This window comes from Plectrocnemia conspersa, unplaced genomic scaffold (assembly GCF_051122295.1).
Source record: "Plectrocnemia conspersa isolate PC_06_02 unplaced genomic scaffold, ASM5112229v1 ptg000007l, whole genome shotgun sequence".
NCBI classification, from domain to species: Eukaryota; Metazoa; Arthropoda; class Insecta; order Trichoptera; family Polycentropodidae; genus Plectrocnemia; species Plectrocnemia conspersa.
Genome location: NW_028277171.1, coordinates 1972727 through 1995029, shown reverse-complemented (window position 1 = coordinate 1995029; position 22303 = coordinate 1972727). Strand labels below are relative to the sequence as shown.

Here is a 22303-nt window from a genome sequence, read left to right as displayed (position 1 = left end):
CTGAGCACCAACTTTTAGCTGGCAGTCTATTATGCTGCAACGGCAAATTAAATGCTACATAATGTTCATGATAACATAATGTTTGTATGAATATAAATTTGAAGTCGAACAACGCTTTCGGATCACCCTGTTTAAATTTTCCGATGTAGCATTTGATTTGCTTAAACACAAAGCCTCTATCCATGAAATTTAAGCATCTCTGAGAAGAAATAAAAATATTAATATCTATGTATAAGCTGATACGATTTCCATATACATATATTAAGATTAATAATCACCTTTAAAAACGTTGCTAGATTTTTATTTATGTTGTGTGTTTGAACAGGTTGTTGTAGAATATAAGACGGTTCAATTGCATTAACTAGATTTTCAATATGAATTGCAAACTGTTCGTTAAATCTTTCCGATCGACACATCTAAAATTTAAAAAAAATAATAGCATAGTTCAGGTACATCATTTCAGATTTTTTCAGGGGGGGGGGGCAAAAGTTGGCCAGTCAGTAGTCGTTTTTTAACATTTAGATTTCATTAAGATTCATAGTATGTAATTATTATTAATCAATTAAAAATTACTTTACAAGAAATTGCTTGATTATTTCTACTAATTGATTAAATAAAAAATTACTTAATCTAAATATGGAATAACTTACTTTTATTCTACCCGTGTTTATCAAATATTGAGCCATACTCTTGTTGATAATTTGGAAGAAAAAGGAAGAGTGTTGCATGAACTTATGACCCAATAGAAAATCTTGCTGCGAAGATTCCACAAACGAATGCAAAGGAGCCATTAGATGTTCGTGTATTCCATTTCCAACGCAAAGAAACACATACTAAAATAAAATACGGTATTAATAAGTATATTTAATGTCACTTGTATTTTTTATAAGACATGAATCATTACCTTAATATAACTCTCTAAGAAATCTTTTCTACCTGCGTCATATACCATGTGTACTAAATGCACCATTAAACGCACAACTTGTATTCCAATATCTGAAGCACCTTGAACCATTGCCTGAAAAAATGTAACACTTTAGCGATATGATTTTTTACAGAACATATTGTAGAAAATAGCAAAGGCAATTAATTTAAAGGAAAATTTAAATAGATTATGTCAGTTGTAGCGTGTGCATTTTAATAAATTATATATTGAACTCACCAAAATCTCAAACAATTGATTGAAAATCGTAGGCAAAAATTGTATCAATGTAATCAGTTGTATTCCGTGAATGGCCTTCAATATCTTGCAAGTTTCCGTTTCTGGTGGCATAGCTCCGATCTGCGGCTGCACTAATCGTTCGGCATGAGAGAACAAATTTTGAAGTTGAGCGTCTCGAGTCAACACTGTTGAATCCAGCGTTAAACTGCATCGAAACAGAGGTTTCTCTCCGTCGATCCAAACAGTATCGGGTCCGGCATTCTAAAAGTTCATTAAAGTTATTAAAGATATTCATTAACGTATATTTAAAAATGTACTTACGCCTTTTCCTAATCCGAGCGGTTGAATCGAAAGATACCCGCAAGCGAGATTCGTAGCCACTGGTAGATTAACGATTTCATCGACTAATCTTCCGTTCTTGTTCAGCAATGACACCCAAGAGTATCTGAATTTTGATATTGAAATTAAAATATCTGTATATTTAATACAAAAATTAATCAACTCACCCCAGGCAAGTTTCGATGCTGCAATCTTGTTTCTTAGATATATCGCAAGATACGTGATAGAAAGTGAAAAGTAAATGATGATTGTTAGTGAGCAAGACTGGTAGTCGTATTTTAATTTCTTCGAACCACATCGGACTCGTGTTGTGATGTATTACGGAGCACACTCTTTTGCTGACCATTCCGTCTATGCCGTAAATGAGCTAAAAATATAAACGGTGTAAATATAGGCAGTGTTTTCTGACTACTGCTGAGTGATCGATCAACAATTGAGCGAAATCAAAAAGAATCTTCTCATGGTCGATTTTATGTGTACTGGCAGATGAAAATAATTCAGCAAAAAGTGTCGAAGGATAACTGGGAATAATATGAACGAAATCGGGTACGAAGGTGAGTAATTATATAAACTGAATTTAACTTACGTTTAAAGAGGTAGCTCCTTGAGAATCGCTATCACGTATCTCAATATGACATGCTATGTTCCGAGCTCTAGCGAAAATCTTTTGTGAGTCAAAGTTCAGCATTATCGGATACGCATACATATGGTTAACGTATGAACTGTGCGGATTTTCTAGTAGGGTATTGATTGCAGCCAATTCTAGGGTGCAGGAAGACGTCGGAGGTAAAGGAAAAGGTTTGACGGGAGCCCACCCGCAGGTCAAACTATCTGTAAAATATAAATAAAATAATATAATACATATTTATAACATAAAAGCTGAAAGCAGAGTTACTAACTTGTAGGTTGGTCGATACAAGGTTGAATCGTAATTTTGATCCATCCTGGGATCAACGTAAACTTTGACATTTTATCAGGTTTTCGGTATTCAGATAAGATCTTTAATAGATCGTCGTCAGACGTCCTTCCCGGTTCTTGGCGATAAATCGCAGGAAAATCCGGTCCCGTGTCCAGTTCGTTGCTATATAACCTAAACAGCGGTTTAGCCGCCCATGCAAAAGGCATTTTATAATTGCCGAGTCGATTGGCGTAAGAGCGAACGGTTCGATTGACTTTTAGTCCAAGTCGAGGATCTTTAGCGGCTTTAAGATACGGCTCGGTAACTTGATGTATGCTCCCTTGTAACACTTTATCGATCCTTATTACTAAGAATATATCCGGATGAGGATTCGTTATCGATAAGATTGCCTGAAATATATATTGATCCAAGCGTTATTTTGGTATGTTAAATTAGTTATCGATATAGTTAAATACTGACTTGTTTCTTCATCTTGAACCAATCGTCCGGTAGTGATTTCAGATCTAACTTGGGATCAATCTCGGAATTTCCATGACATAGACCCGTGTTAATTTCGTTATTCATTATATCTCTCACAGCGTTATGATTCAAATCAAAGTAAAAATTTTCCGTTAACTTTTTGCCATTGCGAATATCGAACAAAGCCAAATAAGCGTAATAAGGTTCGACTTGGCATAGTAATTCTCTGTCTCCGTCGATCGGTGCTTGAAGTCGAAATTTTATACTCTCGCATTTTAAAAGTATTCTTTGACCAAATTGTTCTCTGTAATAAATGAGGTATTAATAATACAATTTTGCACTTTTATACTTCCCAAAAATATATTTCAATTGATATTTCTTGCAAATGTGCACATAAAAATCCACACTTAAAATTTTATATAACAAAAAAAGGAATGACAGATTTAAAATCACCATACAACGTTATATATCAATATATTAAATCTTTGTGGTAAAATTGTATTAAATTTTAATCCCAACGAAATAACATATATGTATATGTAATCACTTTGCAGTAAAAAAATGAATAGGTACTACTACAACAAAAAATTGCATTAGCTAATAAAAAATAATTAAGACATTAAGATATTATAAAAATACTTTTACTCAATTTTCAACAGAAAGTTCGTCGTGTTATATTTATTTATGTACTCACTTGAAGGGTTCCAATTGAGGTTCAGGCGAAAAAACGGCGTTTGAGGGTATTGTAAAAAGATTGTTCCTATCGTAATTTCTAGCTTGAGCAATAGACAAGTCAGTTTCTTTAGCATAACTAATTAATTGAGGATTCATACTGTGCTCTAATCCTTTCAGCGTTCCTAAAATGGCCGGAGGTGGAACGAACGTGTTTGAATTTTCTGAAATTAAATAAGATTTTGATGTAAAAATATAATTAGGTTTAGTTAGTATAATGAGTTTTTTTTTAATCTGGAAAAATAGTTCAAAATACGGAACAATTGGCATAGCTCCATAAATCAGCAGTTAACACAACAGTTAGCCAACAAGGAAAATACGCCATCATAGCGTGGCAAATCAATTTGTTTACTTCTTGTCAAACGTTCTGTATCTAAATATTAATTTAGGCGTTTTTAAAATGGTAATTTTAATGTTTGTGGATGTAAAACTGAGTAAACGAAATCAGGGACATTCATTTCAGCGTTTTTCAGGGAGGAGCAAAAGTTGGGCAGTCAGTGGCTATTTTTATAATATTTCTATTTTATTAAGATTCGTAGTATTTCATTAAATGACATGCAATTTTCTGGCCAAATTCAAGGGGGTTAATAAAATTGTGCCATCACAGAAGAAACGCTCGGTTATCTAGTGTTGTTACTTTTCTGAACAATATTGCAACTTACAATAAGTGAGAATCGAATGACACATATCTAAACCGAATTTTGACCAATAGGAGAGCGAATAAAACAAGTATCCCTTCTCAGAAGTCAAAAATCCACAGCAAAAGCAATAAAATCGTGCCATCGCCATCGCAGTGGGAACGCTCGGTAACGAGAGAATCAAATGAAGCCTATCTAAAATTTCTCTCGTTACCGAGCGCTCCCACTGCGACGGCGCCTTCACGATTTTATTGCTTTTGATGTGAATTTTTGACTTCTGAGAAGGAATAATTGTTTTTTGCGGTTTTTTATTGGTTAAAATTCGGTTTAAATATGTTTCATTCGATTTTCACTTATTGTACGTCGTAATATTGTTATAAAAAATATTAACACTCAACTGACGGGTCAGGTAGTCCCTATACATTAAATTGGCTGATGGATATCATGGAGGTAGAAATCTAAATGCAAGCATTCAGATGTTCATCAGCCAGTACGGAAGAAATTTCATTTTTTCTACAATCCATTGCAGAAAATGCTTCTTCGCAAATATATGTACTTCTAAATGCAACTATCATCTTTTTCACGAAACTGATTAATCCCTCAAATTTATGGAGTAAGCTTCGATAAAATAGCTGAATATTTTCCGATGCAAATATCTTTCTTAACATTTTATTCTTTTTTAATTTTAACATTTCCATTTGTAGTTGATGCGGTACACCATCAATACCAACATTAAGGGGCTTAAAAACATTTTTATTTAATTTTATTTTTTATGAAAATCCTCAAATCTTCTCGAAAATTCATGTTGTAAATCTTTAATAATTCCAATAAAGGTTGCCTATTGTTTTTGCCAAGCAATTGGAGATACAGATTTAAAACACGTAAAATGATATACATTTTCTTTATTATATGCTTCTTCAGCAAACGTAGTTTGGATTCTAAAGCATTAATTTCAGAATAAATAGCAACGAGTAATTTATCTTTACACTGCGGCCTCAAATTAAGTCTATTTAGATATGTTGTAATATCTACCATAAATGCCAGTGTCATAATCTTTTCTTTATCTGAGAGTCACGGAACTGAATTTTTATGCCGTCATGAAAATATCGTTGTCTATACGTAAATCAAAAAAATCTTTTTAGAACAGCACCTCTACTTAACCATCTAACAATCAAGTAGTAAATAACATCCTAAAACTCCGATTCTCTTTCTTGTAAAGTTATGCAAGTTATTTTGAACGAAATTTAGGTGTGATTTAAATAATACATTTTATTTTTATATTTATATAAAAAAATATTATTTAAATAATTTGCAACTGGGCCGCAGTTCGCTGACTTCTGACTTTTATAATTATCAAAAAAGTAATACGTAAAAAAATGTTTTCTGTAATTTAAAGTGGCAAATTAAAAATATAATTACTATTGGGGTAAATAAAATTTATTTAGATTTCTTCTTTTTTTATAATCCACACATTGTAATAGATGTGCATATGTGTGAATTTAGAAAATACATACATTAACTAGGTAATGTATTCACTGTCAAATCACTTTAGTTACAGTACACACAAAATAATTTATGAACAATATAACTAGTTATTGTATGTAGTATTCAAAATTAAATAATTTATCACTGTTGTAAAACATTTAAAAATATTCGTATATTTGCTGATTTTTGAGATGAGAATTCATAAGTACAAATTTTCGAGTTAGCTCGGGCATGAACGGGAAGAGATTAATGAGTATTTTATACCATTTAATTAAGGTAAACGTCGTCGCCAATTTATATAATATTCCTTTTAAGTAAATTCATGGGGTGTTCACTATTTTAATCAATGTTAAATTTTTTATTGTTAGTGGCTCTACAATTAGTCGCTCATGATTAAATTGGTCAAATCTCGTTTTTTGATAACGTAACTAGCTCACGTCGGATAGTTCACACACTAGTTAAAGTATACATTATCTAGTGAAAGTATACACGAAATGTAGCATTGTAAGCTCTAACTAAAACTCATAGATAATGCATACTTTCTCTAGGCATTGTATACTTTATCGAAATTTAACACTTCAACTGTAACATATATATATGCAAAAATTTTTACTAAATACCTTTATCGTCTTTGGAAGCAATTTCGTCAGATTTGGACTGTTGGAGAATTGACAATATTGCCGAAATCCAATCTTCCAAATCAGCCTCCGTTTCAGTGGCAAATGTATATCGTTTGGTTCCAGGTTCCATTCGAATTTCAAAACAGTTTCGGCATCGCTTAGGATTCTAGAAAGATGAAATGTCGTATGTGTACTTTTATTTTTTACTTAAATATTTGAAATTGAGAGAAAAAGTACCCGCAAAACATCCAAACAACAGTCGATCATGATAGAAAGCTTGGCGTCCTCTCTCTTCTCGTCTTTGTGCACGTCCAATATATAAGTACCGTCGGCTTCCTGTCTTAAATAACAATATCTTTTCTTGAACGATTTAGACGCTAGATTAACAAAGATTCTATCAGATCCGATCTCAGGTCCTTTCAATAAGTAACCTTGTTTTATTATTGAATCAGTCTTCGATGTTTTGCAGTTTTTATCTATACCATCCGATTCGGTGTCGATTTCGTACAGATCTTCTTTAAAATTAAGTATGGCAGGCGATCTGAAATAATCGGTAGATTGAATATGAATAATAAACGAACGTTAATATGCAAAGCGCGCGGGTCGATTCATACTTTGGCAGATCTAAATAGGAACCGGAATAAGCGCTGTATTTGTAATGGACGAGATTCCAGCTGGAAGCGTAGCTCAATAAAGCTTGACGAGTTAACAATGGGCACGACGTCGCTACTCGAGCGTCCGGCACGGTCGTGTTCACAGTTCTCCATCTTCTCGGCAGTACGACGCACTGAATAAAAAGTATCGTCAGAATAAATAACATAAAAATGTGGGTAATAAGGAAGTTACGTTACCGAAACGTCGTCCGGAGGATACAGTAGTATTTCTCTGAGTGGATCGTTTTCTAGGATTGTTTTCTTGTCAGCGACAAACAATTCGAATTCAGTGGGATTCATCACAAAACATTTATATTTGGGTGTCTGTTATAAAAAAAATTGTTTGCGTTATTATTTAACAAGGCGCATCTTACAGTACTAAGGTCAATATATAGTATATTAAATTCGAACGAGTCAATATAGAAAAAAAACGATAGAATGATCCGATTTTGTGGTTTATCATGTACATATTATTATCTCCCGTTTGACCAGTGTGACATATTGTGGCTGGCTATTTATTCATAGCACAGTCACACTGTACAAGTACATACTATTAAACAAAGTATATATTAAACTAATTTATTATATTATTTTATCTTTTATAGTCTACTGTTGTAGTATGTTTTATTAGTGTAGCCATCTTTAGTATTAGAATTTTTTATACACTATTGATATAAAATGCACTGTTTTCAAAACCATTTATTTGTCATTTTTGCTCAAAGATAACTAAAAGGAAAATATAATAAGGTCATTTTAAACGATTTAAGAATATAGTAATAAGTAGAAAATGTCCAAATTAGATTCTAGTCAGATTTATATTATATATAATCTTATACAGCAAACGGTGTAGCCGTGTAACACTAGACACTAGACACGATTCGAGACTCGATACCGAATAAAAAGGCTGTGGGAAACGCATCGGCGTGGTGGGGATGAAGATTAGCGCGCGCGTACCGCATTACTCTTAAAGAGGTCGTGCGAACTAAAGAATTTGAGCATAACGTCTATCGAAGAGGTCGCGCCGAGCGCAGGATGCGGTCAGCGATACCGTACAAACTATACTGGTCGACTTTTCAACGAAAACATGATAAGGCGAAGCGTATACTGTAGATAGAGCTCACGTCTGGTCGTCGCACCGGAGAGATTTCCGCTTTGTCCGGTGGCGCCGCTTCGCCGTCGGAGGTCCCCTCGACGGCGGGGCCGACCGCTGAAGACATGCCGGCCCGGCCGCGGTCAGCCCACCGCAAATGCACGCATGACACCTTTGGCTCTAACGAGTTGCGAGTCGGCCATCTGCGTATTTACATCGGCTATCGCTTTTCTTATTTACAATTCATAAACAAATTTGCTGTATTTATTTGTTCAATTTGTGTTCGATAGCTGCTTATCTAATTCTTATAATACTTTGTACTCGAAAATTGCAACGTGAATAATAAATTTATAATCGTTTCTCCGAAAATATCACCTATTTCAAAAATAAGCCTTAGTGTGATTTTTAATAAAAAAGTTTTTACCGTTAATAAATTTTATTACTTTTATAGTAATTTTTTGAATTCTAACAAGTGATAATTGTTTTTTCACCCTCCTATCGACCAAAATTCGATTTGAATACACTTTGATCAATACACACTATATAAAGCAATATGCAAGATGCGACGTTTGTCTATATTTCTCCTTTTGCTTATTTTCCCCTTAGAGTTGAGATGTCTTAATTTGTATTTTGGACTTAACTAAATGATAGTTTTAAAAATATAATTAGTTTCAGAACTTTCATTGGGGCAAGTTTGGTTTGATTCATTCGCGTAAGTTAAGCTTGGGTTTAACTTTTTCCTTACTGTGTCAAATAAATCCGTGCGTTATTGTGCTGTGTAGTCAATACACATGCAAGGATTAGTGGTTAAAACCGGCATATCCATAAATATCTATAATTATTCATAGTTGAGGTCAACATATAATAATAAGTGAAATTTAATTGCTAAAAATAAAAAATCATTGGCTGAACAGTACAAATAGAATAATAATTAAATTCGAATGAAAATCTGATAACCACTGGTCTGCACAATTGTCAATTGCGTGCTAAGTGAAAGAGTGCGTAACACGACTGAGTCAACGTGACTGAGTCCTTTCTTTCTTGCTGCTCAAAGAGCGAGTGTGAGATACAAAGCGTGTGCACGTGCGGCTGTTGTATCCGTTTGCAAAAATACATCTCAGAATACGTGACACATGTATACGTTTGATTGTATTGGTGAATTTATTGCCAATTTCCAACAGCCTATGAGTAGGTATTATTATCATATATTATTATTTTATTCAATGCGAAAATATAGTACGAAGAAATACCTAAAATCCCAACCAAGTATTTATGATATTTATATAAATGTTTAAATTATTAGAAGCAATGTGTACTAGTTACACATTACAGATAAGGAAAGGCTAATAACAGTAAATGACATATCGCAACTGTCATATTGAGTTTCAAAGATATTTTAGAGCAGCATATAATTTCACTAGCGTTTATCAGCTAAATTATATTTTCGCTAGTAGAAATATATATGTATCTACTAGTGAAAATGTTTTTGGACTTCATTAGTGAAAATATAACTTTACTGAAAAATACATATTCACTGTAACATATCCGCATGTAAATACAAAATGAGAAGTATGTACATGTAAATATTACTAGAAGTGGAAAAGCTGAAATCATATACAATAATTTAACTAGCACATGCCTGTTAAATTATATTCTCACTCGTAAAAATATATATTTACTGGTGAAAATGTACTGAGATACGATTTCATTGAAATGATATATTTAAAAAAAATATTTTTGCGATTGTTTCAAAACTATATTTTTTATGTTCTTTTAAAGATAACCCGAGAATATCTGGGTTAGAATCAGGGGGATCAAAAGTTGGCCAGTCAGTAGTCATTTTTTTAAATATTTAGTTATTATTAAATGACATGCATTTTTGTTGCTAAATTCAAGGAGGTGGGGCAAATGCCCCCCCCCCCCCCCTAAACGACATCCTTGGGAATATGAAATAAAAATCTTTGGGGTTTATTTTTTAGCTTCCGCTAGCGACTTTAGTCCACTATTTCTTAATTTTAAAATACTTCGTGTATTTAAATATTACAATGTATTAATTATTTGCCTATCTTGACCCTATAGGAAAACTTATTATGCCACGACGGTCCTAATTTAAATAATGTATATAAATGATAATTTATTTTTTAGATTTAATGATTTTAAATACTATATTTGTTTAATTTATTATGTGCTTTGCAAGATAAGTTTTGATGATTTTATTCCCTTATCTTATTATATGGTCACTTTTATTGGCGTTAGGTCCAATTGACTGTGACATTTCCTCGTGTGTCTATTGTTGACGCATTTTACATCTGCTTTTCTTCATTCTAAGCGATCGTAAGTGTTTCATTTGTTTATTTTAATTAATCAACATTCATTTATAGACTGATTTACCGCCATAATCCACAGCTACACTCCTGATATAACATATTAACTATATTGTATTTTTTTCTATAAACATATGTCAATTCAGTCGATTTGATTTCCAATATAATGTTATACAGTAAAGATGACGACCGCTGCACGCCCTACTTTCGACCCGGCCAGAGGAGGCACTTCCCGCGGAGAAAAAGATTTGAGCGCGATCTCGAGGCAGTACTCGAGCAGAGATTTACCAGGACACACAAAACTAAAATTCAGGTATGTACGAATAATCATATTTTGATCAGACGTTTTAAAAATGACTTATAACGCATTACAGAGAGCCGGGCCAAGGAAACACTGAGGATTTGCGCAGCCGCGACTTCCGTAAGGATTTGGAAGATCGCGAAAAGGACGGCAAACCCTCGACCGCCGCCAGGAGAGTCGAGAGCGCCGTGAGCGCCAAGAGACCGAAATTAGATCAAGTTCCGGCGGCTAGTTTAGACGCGGACGATCCGATCGAAGGGGACTCTTCGGATTCCGACGATTCGGACGACGACACTGCGGCGCTCATTGCCGAATTGGATAGAATCAAGAAGGAAAGGGCGGTAGAACAGACGAAAAAGGAGGCGGAGAGAAGACAAGAAGAGGAACGTATCAGGATGGAGAATATTTTATCAGGAAATCCGTTGTTGAGTTATGCTGCAGGAGCACCCAAGACAGATTTGAAGGTATTTATTTATATTATAAATGTATATGATACCGACTGATTGTTATTTTTATGTATTAATTAACTGTAATAATATATTTCAGGTTAAAAGGCGATGGGACGACGATGTCGTTTTTAAGAACTGCGCTAGATCTGAACCCGAGAAGAAACCAAATACGTTCATTAACGATTCATTACGGTCCGAATTCCATAGAAAGTTCATGGAGAAATATATTAAATAATTTATCATAATGTAATGTGTAATTTAGATTAACCATGTTTTTGATAAGTTTCATTGGTTTGAAGTAAAGACTCAATGCTGGATTTTTATTTAAAAAATCCTAAATAAAAAAATAAAATTACTTTATAGCATAATGTCTGTTTAGGTTTTTTTAATACATGTAATTTCTTGGTAACAATAAACTTATATATTGTGACAATATATTTTTTAAATGTATTTTAACAATATGTGCTAGTTTATAATATATTTGAACACTATTGTATAACATGTTTTCATTTATTATAATTATAATTTTTTATATATAATATTTTATTTGTCTTTTTATTTTTAATTTATTTCTTCAATATTATCTAAAAATATTTTTTAGTTAATTTTAAATAAGAAGAGATGATTAAATCATCATAGACTTTTTCCAACATTGAATTTCTTGAATAATATATTATTTTTTAAGTACTATGTCCTCAATTAATACAGTTTATGTCTTCTGATATTTGTTAATGACTTATTTTCCCTTCTACATTTTAGTGTAATCTTTTAAGAGTAATTAATTGATGCTCCTAATTATTTTCTTTTTAAAATTCTCGTGCAAAAAACGACCTTTTTAATTTAATATGTAAATGAGGGAACTGTCTTATTTAATTTATTGTTTCACTTGTTATTTAAAATACAATTCAACAATCGATAAAAGTGTGAAACAAAGAGCGATTTGTAGTTTATACTGTTTGCTCCGTGAACAATTGCCGCTGGCTTCTTATGTCTGTTATCTCCATTGCTCAATTTGACCTGCGAAATATGTCTATTCTAGAGGCTTGAACATATTTCGTTGGTTGAATAAACGAGTGAAACAATTGGCTGATTGGTCATTAGAGTTTTCATTAGCTACGATACTCGAGGCCCGTCTCCAATGGATGAATGGTGGACGGCTAGAGCGAGAGAGAGGAAGAGACTCGCAGAAAGGAACGGATATCGATTACACCGTTGCTGCCATTACTACAATACCTCTGAAGGACCATCTACTGAACATCGTCCCTCCGCCAGCTTCACCACCGCACGAAAAATAAGTAATCGCCTATAAATTCGAAACATTTACATACTGATCATTATTTATTTACATGTGATGTGTGAATGTTGTGAATGTGTATTTTTCAGTGAAGTTATATTATTAATACATTTTCACCAGTAAATATAATTTAACTGATAGGCACTAGTGAAATTATATGCTGCTATAAAATGTCTATGAAATTTATTTTGACAGTTGCGAAACGTCCATTTGCTGCAAACTCAAATCAAACATATTGAAAGTTCTAAAACTAATTATAGCTTAAGAACTTTCATTAGGTAAAATCTAACATACTAATTAAACCAACTCATCTCTCAGGTGAAAGTAAGTGAAAAAAAAGTACAGACAGACGTCGCATCTCACACACATCCATAGCATGTATGCACTTCGATATTACACTATGTTTTGAAAATATGATAGTTATCCTTGCCGATATTGATACGGACTTCTGATATGAGAGTATTAGTCAAGTATATTCGAACCGAATTTTGATCAATAGGAGGGGGTAAAATCGCATTAGCGCCGTTGCGGTGGGAATGCTCGGTAATGAGCGTTCTCACTGCAAAGTATTTTTACTGTTAAAATTTTATTATTACTTCCTTTCACCCTTGCTATTCTAATTAACTCTTATTTACTTTTATTTGAAATGCAAATGTTTATGTAACAGAGACATGATATGCACGCACGTATTATATAATATCTATTCTGTTATGCACGTGATGCGTTTGCTCGTGTGTTTTTGCGGCGTTTTTGTAATATGACCTGCTCAATCCTTATGTGTAAAAAAGGGTCGCTAAATTTAAAGTCGCTAGAATTAAACATACATATAACATTACATTTTATTTACTTCTTAATTCCACTCTTGTGTCTGTGACCAACTCGCATTTAATAAAAACATGGAATATATACCTTTTATACGAAATTATTTATATTTACACGAAATATAAGAAAAAATATGTTATTGGTTATTTTAACCTTTGTGAATTTAAGGAAGAAGACATACATATATTATAGTTTGAAGTTTTAAATTTATATATGCATTGTTTAGTCAGTTTAACGTAAAGAACCACCAATATTCAGGAGATTGGTAGTTCGGCATACAAAATGTTATTTTTGCAAACGTGATGATATTTTCGCATTATTTTTTTTGTGATAATTGTGGTTTTACGATTTTTTCCTTAAAAGAACTTGTAAAAAATGCCCAGCACTATCCATTTCGACAATAAAAAAATCGAAAAAAGTTGCCATTGGCACTTTTTTTGTTTGGCGGAGATTCTTTGTATTTGGCACCGACAATTTCAATGTCTTTTTTGTAAGTACTATTGCGATGCTTATTTTTTTGTCATGAATCGGAAATATAACCACAATTTTTGCATTGATAGTATAGGAATTTCTGGAACTCGGAATTGCTATGTTGAATCTTCTTTGACTTGTTGATTCTTTTTAGATGACTTATCGACGCACATCCATCTCCAAACCTCCGAAGGCTTTGAATTCACAAAAGGTCCGCGACCGCTGCTCTGTGTGCGGTATTATACTTGTAGCGCGTAAAAGTAACCGGACGGGTCAGTGTCGGAACGGCCGTTTGCGAAGCGACCGGTTCGAGATGGTCCGCCGGTTCGAAGCTGCGATCGCTGCGACGGTCTTCGCGACTGTCTTGGCGATGCTGCTTCCTCTCCCTGTCCACTCCTCCCTCTCCGGCCTCTATTGGGACAACGGCGTCGATCAGACCATCATGCAGAGGGTCATGACGCAAAAGGAGAAAAAGATAGTCGAGCATGAGATCCTGGACCTCCTGGGCCTGCCCAACAGACCCAGAAGAACCAGGAGTCTCCCGCTCAATAGATCGGCTCCCATTTTCCTCATGGACGTCTATAAGTCTCTAGAGGAAGAGAAGGACTCTTCGAGATCCACGAGGAGCTCGGACGTGATCCTCAGCGGCGAAGACCTCCAAGCCATAGACGAGAGCGACGTTATCATCACCTTCCAGACTAAGAGTAAGTTGTTTTCCGTCTCTGTTACGCCGTCGATCCAGCGGTTGCCAATCTTTGCTTTGCGGAGTTTACGTTAACCGCATCCTTTTTGCGCCGCATTCCTCGCCGTATTGTAAACACTTTCAGGCGTTTCCAAAACATTGGAGCGCCGAACGCTTAATTAGCTCTATTAGACTCACTTAAACTTTTAGGGCTTAGCAAATTAGTAAAGCGCGATGTTTCCGCCGACGGAGACGTGTAGCGTGAATTTTTTGTTTCTTGACAAATTAGATATAGTGGTTTTCTAACGATTTATTTAATATGCATTTTAAAAAGGGATTGCAATAATGCCGGAATTTTCAATACCGGTATTACTGAGAGAAATACAGTAAATACCGGTATTACCAGTACTACCGGTATTGACATTGCAATTCTAGTTCGCATGAATCACCATGTTTATTGATTAGAAAAATCGAAGTATTCGAATTCCCTGGCAACTATTGTTTCAACAAGGGCACCAAATCTTCCTTCCTTTGAAAGAACATTTTAGGACAACATCGTCTTTGAACGACCATTTCTGGATATCTCCTAAATTTTTATACCAGGGGCCAGAGCACAACTTGCCAATTTATTGTTATAAAATATATTACTCATCATTTTTTCTCAGTTATGATTACCCGAAATAACATTATGAGAAAGTGTGTATAAAATTGTATACATAAATGTTAATATGTACAATATATATCTTTAAAACAGATTTATATGATTGATGATTGTGATATTTATACGATTGAGGTGTAATTTATTTTAATTTTTGCACATGTTTAATATTTATTTTAGAATATCTCAATTATATTTCTTTTTGAAAGATTTATCTCTCGTATACTTATTTACTTCTATTTCCATTATTTAATACTGCATAAACATTTTAGTCCCAGACAATTTTGCCTAACATATGAGATCTTTTTGGTTGAAAAATGTTCGATTTGCATTCCTTTAATATATTATATTGTATGTGTAAAATTTGTAACTTTTTTTGTGTACTCTCAATAATGTAAGGTATTAAAAAGCAATAATATTGAGTTGTTACAGCAATAAATAAAGATTATATTTTTCATATTTATTTATTTAAAAAAATGAAATATAAATCAAATTTGCTGTAAAATAACACCCGTTGACACATTTTAATTAATACTTATTTTAACTATATCATCTAGTACAAACCATCTTTAGTTGGTAATAGAAAAAAATAACAGTGCATTATTTTCCAATGAAAAAGGTTTTTCTTAAATGTCATACATTTAACACATATGTTTAGTGAAGCATATTCCGTGGACTATTTGGTTAAAATATGTATGAATGAAGATAAAAATGTTCGCCAGCCATCCCTATCATAAAAAAAGGGGCGCTGTTATTTCTTTGCTACACAACATAATTACTAGGAACTATTAGGTACTATTATACTTCCCTGAGATCCTTTTATGTTGACACGTCACGCATATCGTATAAAAATATCAAACATGCTAAATTAAATTTTAAAAATTTGCTTCGAAATATCAGTCGGTAGGATTTTTCGCATAGGCTACCGATATATACGGACTAAAAGAAATAGTATAATTCTACTTTGATATTCTACCCCGATAAAACTACTTAGCTTAATCCTCTAAAATGAGCATCATTTTGTTATCCGTTTTTGCTTTCAAGCAATATGGGCATCGACGTTTTCGTAGTTCGAAATTATCTAAATGTAGATTATCAGCATAATGCCAATTTGAAAATACCGTTAAAAATCTGTCTCTCGATTAAGCTATTAAAGTATTTCTAGAATCCGGTGAGTTTTTTTACGAATTTTGTATTGTATATTGTCCTACTGTACCAAATATGGTACACCATATTTAAAAGTGAAAAAAAGTATACAAACATTAAAAAAACATTGGTAATATTGAACTAGCATCATGACCAATATATTACTTATTAATTAATTCCAAAATATAATAAATAATTAGGAAGTAATTATTTTATCATTCTTACGAAATTATAGAAGAAGAACAACGAAGCACTGTTTTAGTTGTGTTTATATTCATTCTCTGGCAAATTTCATAGCACTGGACTATTTTTATAGCTTTGTTTATTCCGTACACCATATAACTTGGGTAGATACTACATCAGAAAAAAAGTAAACGTACTATACCATATATGGTACATCAGGTCTAAACGGGGGTGAGCGGATTATTGCGAATTTGCGCACACGAAAATTCTGAACATATCTGATTTGATTGTCAAATATATTTTACTTTTAATTTTAACTACTTTATATTTTCATTTATTTTTAAGTAAAAATATGTGTTAATATAAAACATGTGAGTATCATACTAATGTAAATTAGATATTAATGTGATTGTAAAATATTTTTAAAACATGATATTTTTAAATTAAATTAATATTGACATATGTGATATATACAGACATTATTTTTTGCATATATTGATGTATTATTAAATATAGTACATATATGTTTATATTGATCGTCTATGATTAGAATTTTACATTTTCGATTTTGTATTTATTTTGTAACATCTTATATTAGTTGCAATTATATTGTTAAAATATATTGATGAAACAATTTTTTAAATATTTATAGATGTCTGAATTAAAATATCTAAAAAATGTAGGAAAAAATAAATAATTTCACAAATACTTTGAAGTTGTTAAATTCAGGCAGAAATAACCCGTTCCATTTACAACGTCCGGAGCATTTCACGAATATATAAAAAAATAATTAAATATATAGTAGGATTGGAATATTATTAAGCTAAAACTAAATCTATTACTGAGAATACTATTGATTTATTACTTCAAAGAGTTCCAGTTTACCCTGTTATTAAATAAAGTTCATCGTTGTTTGAGACGAATTGGAATTGTTAATATTTTATGAGGTTTAAGTAGATTTACTTAGAAAGATCTGCAAAAGCTTTTTTAAAAGTCGCCATTTTATTTTAAAATGGCGACTATTAAAAAAAACTTCAGTAAAAATATTAAAAAATGTAAAGAGGGTAAAAATTTTGTAAAAGAAAATTAAATTAGAATATTTAAAAAAAAAAGATTTTTTAAACACATATTTTTGCTATTTATACGGATATAACGGGTTTTGATATAAATTCTGTAGTTTTAATCATATCGCCATGATTTTTTTATTAAAAGTATATCTTGTAAATATCTCGGCTAAGTTCATTTAACCACCTACTCTATCATGGGTATTAAAATATGTTAATTTTGTTTAAAAAGTCATTGATTTTTTTGTTAAAGAAAATATGTATTGATATTTTCTTATTTAGTAAAAAATCATTTTGCAAAAAATAATAATAAAAAATCAGGAATTGAAACTATTTCAGTACAAAATATAGCATAAAATGTCCTAACAATTTAATTTCGAGATATTTTCTTAAACTCATCAAGACTATATCTATCAGTTAGTTTACACTACAACATCAAAAATTACGCAATATAATTAATCACATATAAATATACGTTAATTAATAAAAAAAATATGAATAAAAATATTGGGAATTGTAGAATTACTTTTTTTAATACAAAAGCTGCTCATATTCTTACTATTATAATATAAAGATCTCATTATAAACATTTTTCCGTTTATCACATCTGCGCGCCAAACTTTTCGGTGACCATTACGGTCACATTTGTGCAAACCGCTGATAGCAAAATATCTGTGTTGTGGTTTTCATAGCGGCCATATGCGGTTTTCTTGGTTTTAGGGTTATTCGCTGTCCCCTAGTGCCCTTTTATGACTGCTGCTGACATAATTTTGCGGGTGAGTTTAATGTACGAGTACTTTAAACTTCATATCGTGGCGAATTTGATAAAAACCCGGAAAACTTAATTATAATATAAATTAAAAAATTATATATACAGAATATAAGTATATTATATTGATAAATAACATCTGACGCGACTCTATCCTTTTTTTAGAATCAAGAAAAATAAGTCTTATTATATATAATATTTCCATAGATCACCATGGCACTGGAATGAGACACGAAAAAAGTCGGAAGCACTGGTTTGATGTATCTGAAGTACCAGCTGGAGAAACAATTTTCAACGCAGAATTCAGGATATACCAAGCTTCTGTGGAATCGCCTCATGGACAGCAAATATTCACTATCGATCTCCACAAGATCAAAAACGTTGATAATCAAGGGTATATATTTTTTTATTATTTAATTTAATTTAATATTATAAATTGTGTACGCCACTGGACAATGAGACGATTAAGAACAATGAAAATACTCAACTCAACCTCTGATTTATTGTTAAATACACAATCTTCTTACACGTCTTTGTTAGCACTTACAGATTGATTCTATCTCATTTTTCAACACATAACATGTGTTCGTTAGAAAGAGATGTAATCATAATTGTGTGCTTACATTGATTACACCTGACTTTTTACCTGTGCCTTGAAACAGACATCCTTTTCGCATTCCAAGATGATTGTTACACTTTTTTGTAATATTAGTTTGTCAATCTGTGTTTCGTTATTTTATTATACTTACTAGAAAAAAATATTATTAAAAAAAAATCATATATGTTTGGTACTGCATTAATAATTAATCGCAAGTAAAAATAATTATTTTTTAATTTTCATTATTATTTTAGTAAAATTATATTTCAATAATAAAAACGTGAGTAGGTATATATGTAGTTTATCAAGTTAAAATATTAAAATTAATTGTCAAAATTAAATTAAATAGTTGTGCACTCCTGCCATGAAAAGCATTTTAGTGGCACTCCAGCCCACCCACTTATCTACCTGTTGTGAATGATGTCTTGAGTGAATTGAATTCTTAGAACAAATAATGAAATAACTAACTTAGGTCAGGGAAGTGTATTTCTATGTTAGTTTATTAATTAAGAATTGTTAACATTGTCTATTACTCTGTAAAAAAATATTAAATTCCAGTTAGATTACGACACCGCTTTGTGTTATAGAATGTAATACATTTGTAATATATTATATTAATTATAATTTATTTGTAGAGGACTGGAGTTGGAACTTGTAGCCAGCAAAAATACGACTTCTGGCAAAGAAGGTTGGATCGAAATGAATGTCACAAACGCTTTCATTGAATGGGTAGCATTCCCAGATCAGAATAATGGACTTTATATAACAGTTCATTGTCTTGCAAAACCAGGTATGATTCTATGAATTATATCAAAACATTTTATTGTCATTTATAACGCAAAGGCACAGAATGTAAAGAAATATATACATTAAGTTGTTGTAGGAATATTCAATCTATTTTGGGATATTCATACTGAGTAACTTTATAATATATACTTAAAAATAGAATTCATTAATTATTTATACATTAATTGTAGCACAAAATGTGACATACAAAGATTCTGTTCATATGAATACTGTTTAAATATACAATATTTTATTGATCGTAATATATAATACTTAAAAAATATATACATTAAAAGGTGAAAGTTAAACATTAGGGATTTTTCTTTAAATTTTTGATTTCATAACATAGCTTTGTTTACCTTCATTTAATAAGCAGGGACGTCATCTGAGCTTTTTCCAGTGGCTGTTTTGACGTGGATTCTTCCCTGTTTAGAATCCACGTCAAAAGTAATAAAATCGTGCCGTCGCATTGGAAACGGTCGGGCATCTTTATAACAATATTACGACTTACAATAAGTGAAAAGCGAATGAAGCATATCTAAACCTTATTTTGACCAATAGGAGAGCGCAAAAAACAATTATCCCTTCTCAGAAGTCAAAAATTCACATCAAAAGCAATAAAATTATGCTGTCGCCGTCGCGGTGAAAACGCTTTGTTATCTAGCATTCATATTAAGATTTTTTATAAGAATATTACGATATACAATAAGTGAGAATCGAATGAAGCACATCTAAACCAAATTTTGACAAATAGGAGAGCGCATAAAACAATTATCACTTCTCAGAAATCAAAAATCCACGTCAAAAGCAATAAAATCGCGCCGACGCCGTCGCAGTGGGAATGCCATGCAAATCTTTTGTGTCGACTTCCATTTGAATTTTTTTTCTTAAAATTTGAATTCTGCGACTCGTAACTTTCAAAGTATTTTGCATACTTTTACTTTATCTATACCTACTTGGATACTGTAAGTAGCTATAGTATGCCGAAGAGATTCAGATTCATTTTATATTCACCGAATAGGTTCTTTCATTTCCATACAATTATTTAAGTTTTAAATTGGTCATCGTAAGACACTTTTCTAAATTTGTTAACTTTTCAACGTTGTTTCCAATTAATTTCTCAGCAAAGCATCCATATTGGCATTTACAAATTTTATCCTAAAACAAAATCGTGGGATGTCACATAGGTAAAATCTTGTTACATACAACGTTGTTCCACCAACCTTATTTGCCGGCAACAATGTCAGTATTTCGATATTTCTGGAACTTGTATAACTCTCTCCTTTATCACGTTTAACTTTTCGAACAACACATTTCCATTTTTCGATGTTGATTTTGGTTTTTTTTTCACGATTTAGTCTTTTTGATAGTAACTGGCTAGAAACACAACCGTCGCGCTCGGACATTATATCGTCAAAATATGGTCAAAATAATGATGTCATTGTGATCAAAGCAATGATCATATTGTTTCAAAATATTGGATAATCAAAAAATTCATAGTTCTGTTAAAAAAAAGTAAAAGTATGTATGTATGTACTTATCCACAAAAATCCGCATAAATGAAGAAAAAATGTCAAAAAACCCCATTTCTTTGTCATTTCTACCTAATCTACCTAATATTTTGTATGTATTACAGGTCATGAGATCAAACCAGAAGAAATAGGTTTAGTAAATACTAAAGGCGAAGACGAAAAACAACCATTTTTAGTTGCATTCTTGAAAGCTTCGAGTGGAATTAATTCCAGAGCTAAATCTAGAAGAAAGCGACAAACAGGAAAACATAGAAAAGCAAATTATGGATCTACGGACGCGTTTTGGAATCCGCTAATAAGTGAGTTCACTAAAATATTGATTCAACTGTATTATAAAAACCTGAATATTAATTTATTACCATTTTTAGATCCACATCCACATTCACACTCAAAGAGCTGCCAAATTCACACTTTATACGTCAGCTTTAAAGATTTAGAATGGCAGGTAAGAATCTTCAACTTAATTTTAAATAATACATTTTATAATAAAATTGTATTATAAATCTTTTTAGGACTGGATTATAGCACCGGATGGATACGGTGCGTTTTATTGTGCCGGGGAATGCAGTTTTCCGTTGAACGCTCATATGAATGCTACGAATCATGCCATCGTTCAAACTTTGGTACATTTGTTTAATCCGTCAAAGGTATGATTTATTATATTCAATTATGTTTTTTAGAATAGATATAATTAAATGAAAAATATTTTAGGCGCCAAAACCTTTCTGCGCTCCGACGAAACTGAATGCAATATCCGTACTGTATTACCTGGACGAGTCTAGTAACGTGATGCTTAAGAAATATAGGAACATGGTTGTGAAAAGTTGTGGTTGTCATTGATGTAGCCAAATATTTGTACATAGGCTAGAATTAATTGTGCTTTAATTGGTACTTTTGTCTTTGCCTAGGCAAACTCAATTTAATTTTTTGATTATTTTCGATGTTGTGTTATTTTTTTATGGAATATAATGTAACTGTGAAACGTCCCGAATTGTGCCATTTGCATGCCATGACTTTAAGTAGTAATGTAATTAATAATTTTAAATTGTATATATCATATAAGCTGTGTCCATTTATTTTTGTATTTTTATATATTTGTGTAATAAAAAAATACTCTTAAATTTAAA

The 22303-nt window shown here is 32.1% G+C and overlaps 3 protein-coding genes across 4 annotated transcripts in view; 2 read left to right on the top strand and 1 right to left on the bottom strand.

The window, feature by feature from the left end:
• Ziz (dedicator of cytokinesis protein Ziz) overlaps window positions 1–8300 on the bottom strand; it is a 47773-nt gene extending 39473 nt beyond the window's left edge. Inside the window, exons 1-16 of one of the 2 annotated variants that reach the window (XM_088188983.1) lie at window positions 8129–8300; window positions 7206–7331; window positions 6969–7141; window positions 6592–6895; window positions 6355–6520; window positions 3574–3775; window positions 2880–3183; window positions 2401–2809; window positions 2088–2332; window positions 1669–1868; window positions 1484–1607; window positions 1163–1423; window positions 905–1018; window positions 651–833; window positions 279–416; window positions 1–199 (exon numbers count right to left, since the gene is read on the bottom strand). In XM_088188983.1, coding sequence (XP_088045109.1) covers window positions 1–199; window positions 279–416; window positions 651–833; window positions 905–1018; window positions 1163–1423; window positions 1484–1607; window positions 1669–1868; window positions 2088–2332; window positions 2401–2809; window positions 2880–3183; window positions 3574–3775; window positions 6355–6520; window positions 6592–6895; window positions 6969–7141; window positions 7206–7331; window positions 8129–8224 — 3244 coding nt within the window. In that variant the 5' untranslated portion in view covers window positions 8225–8300. The remainder of the gene's footprint in view (window positions 200–278; window positions 417–650; window positions 834–904; window positions 1019–1162; window positions 1424–1483; window positions 1608–1668; window positions 1869–2087; window positions 2333–2400; window positions 2810–2879; window positions 3184–3573; window positions 3776–6354; window positions 6521–6591; window positions 6896–6968; window positions 7142–7205; window positions 7332–8128) is intronic. The other variant, XM_088188984.1, reaches the window with a different exon arrangement.
• A 2036-nt stretch (window positions 8301–10336) lies between these two features.
• On the top strand, window positions 10337–11665 carry c12.1 (spliceosome-associated protein CWC15). Its single transcript, XM_088188574.1, has 4 exons — window positions 10337–10431; window positions 10599–10734; window positions 10796–11186; window positions 11269–11665. Exons 2-4 carry the CDS (start codon window positions 10604–10606, stop codon window positions 11404–11406), a joined length of 660 nt encoding a protein of 219 aa, XP_088044700.1. The 5' UTR covers window positions 10337–10431; window positions 10599–10603; the 3' UTR covers window positions 11407–11665.
• Window positions 11666–13995: 2330 nt separating this feature from the next.
• On the top strand, window positions 13996–22303 carry gbb (TGF-beta family member glass bottom boat). Its single transcript, XM_088188737.1, has 7 exons — window positions 13996–14462; window positions 18468–18654; window positions 19494–19648; window positions 21281–21475; window positions 21545–21621; window positions 21689–21823; window positions 21888–22303. The coding sequence occupies exons 1-7, from the start codon at window positions 14072–14074 to the stop codon at window positions 22014–22016; spliced, it is 1269 nt and encodes a 422-aa protein (XP_088044863.1). The 5' UTR covers window positions 13996–14071; the 3' UTR covers window positions 22017–22303.

Coding starts and splice junctions, on each gene's coding strand:
- c12.1 (XM_088188574.1), top strand. CDS start 10,604: ATGACGACCGCTGCACGCCCTACTTTCGACCCGGCCAGAGGAGGCACT. Junction 10,735..10,795: donor CACACAAAACTAAAATTCAG/GTATGTACGAAT, acceptor AACGCATTACAG/AGAGCCGGGCCAAGGAAACA. Junction 11,187..11,268: donor CACCCAAGACAGATTTGAAG/GTATTTATTTAT, acceptor AATATATTTCAG/GTTAAAAGGCGATGGGACGA.
- gbb (XM_088188737.1), top strand. CDS start 14,072: ATGGTCCGCCGGTTCGAAGCTGCGATCGCTGCGACGGTCTTCGCGACT. Junction 14,463..18,467: donor CATCACCTTCCAGACTAAGA/GTAAGTTGTTTT, acceptor ATATTTCCATAG/ATCACCATGGCACTGGAATG. Junction 21,824..21,887: donor ATTTGTTTAATCCGTCAAAG/GTATGATTTATT, acceptor AAAATATTTTAG/GCGCCAAAACCTTTCTGCGC.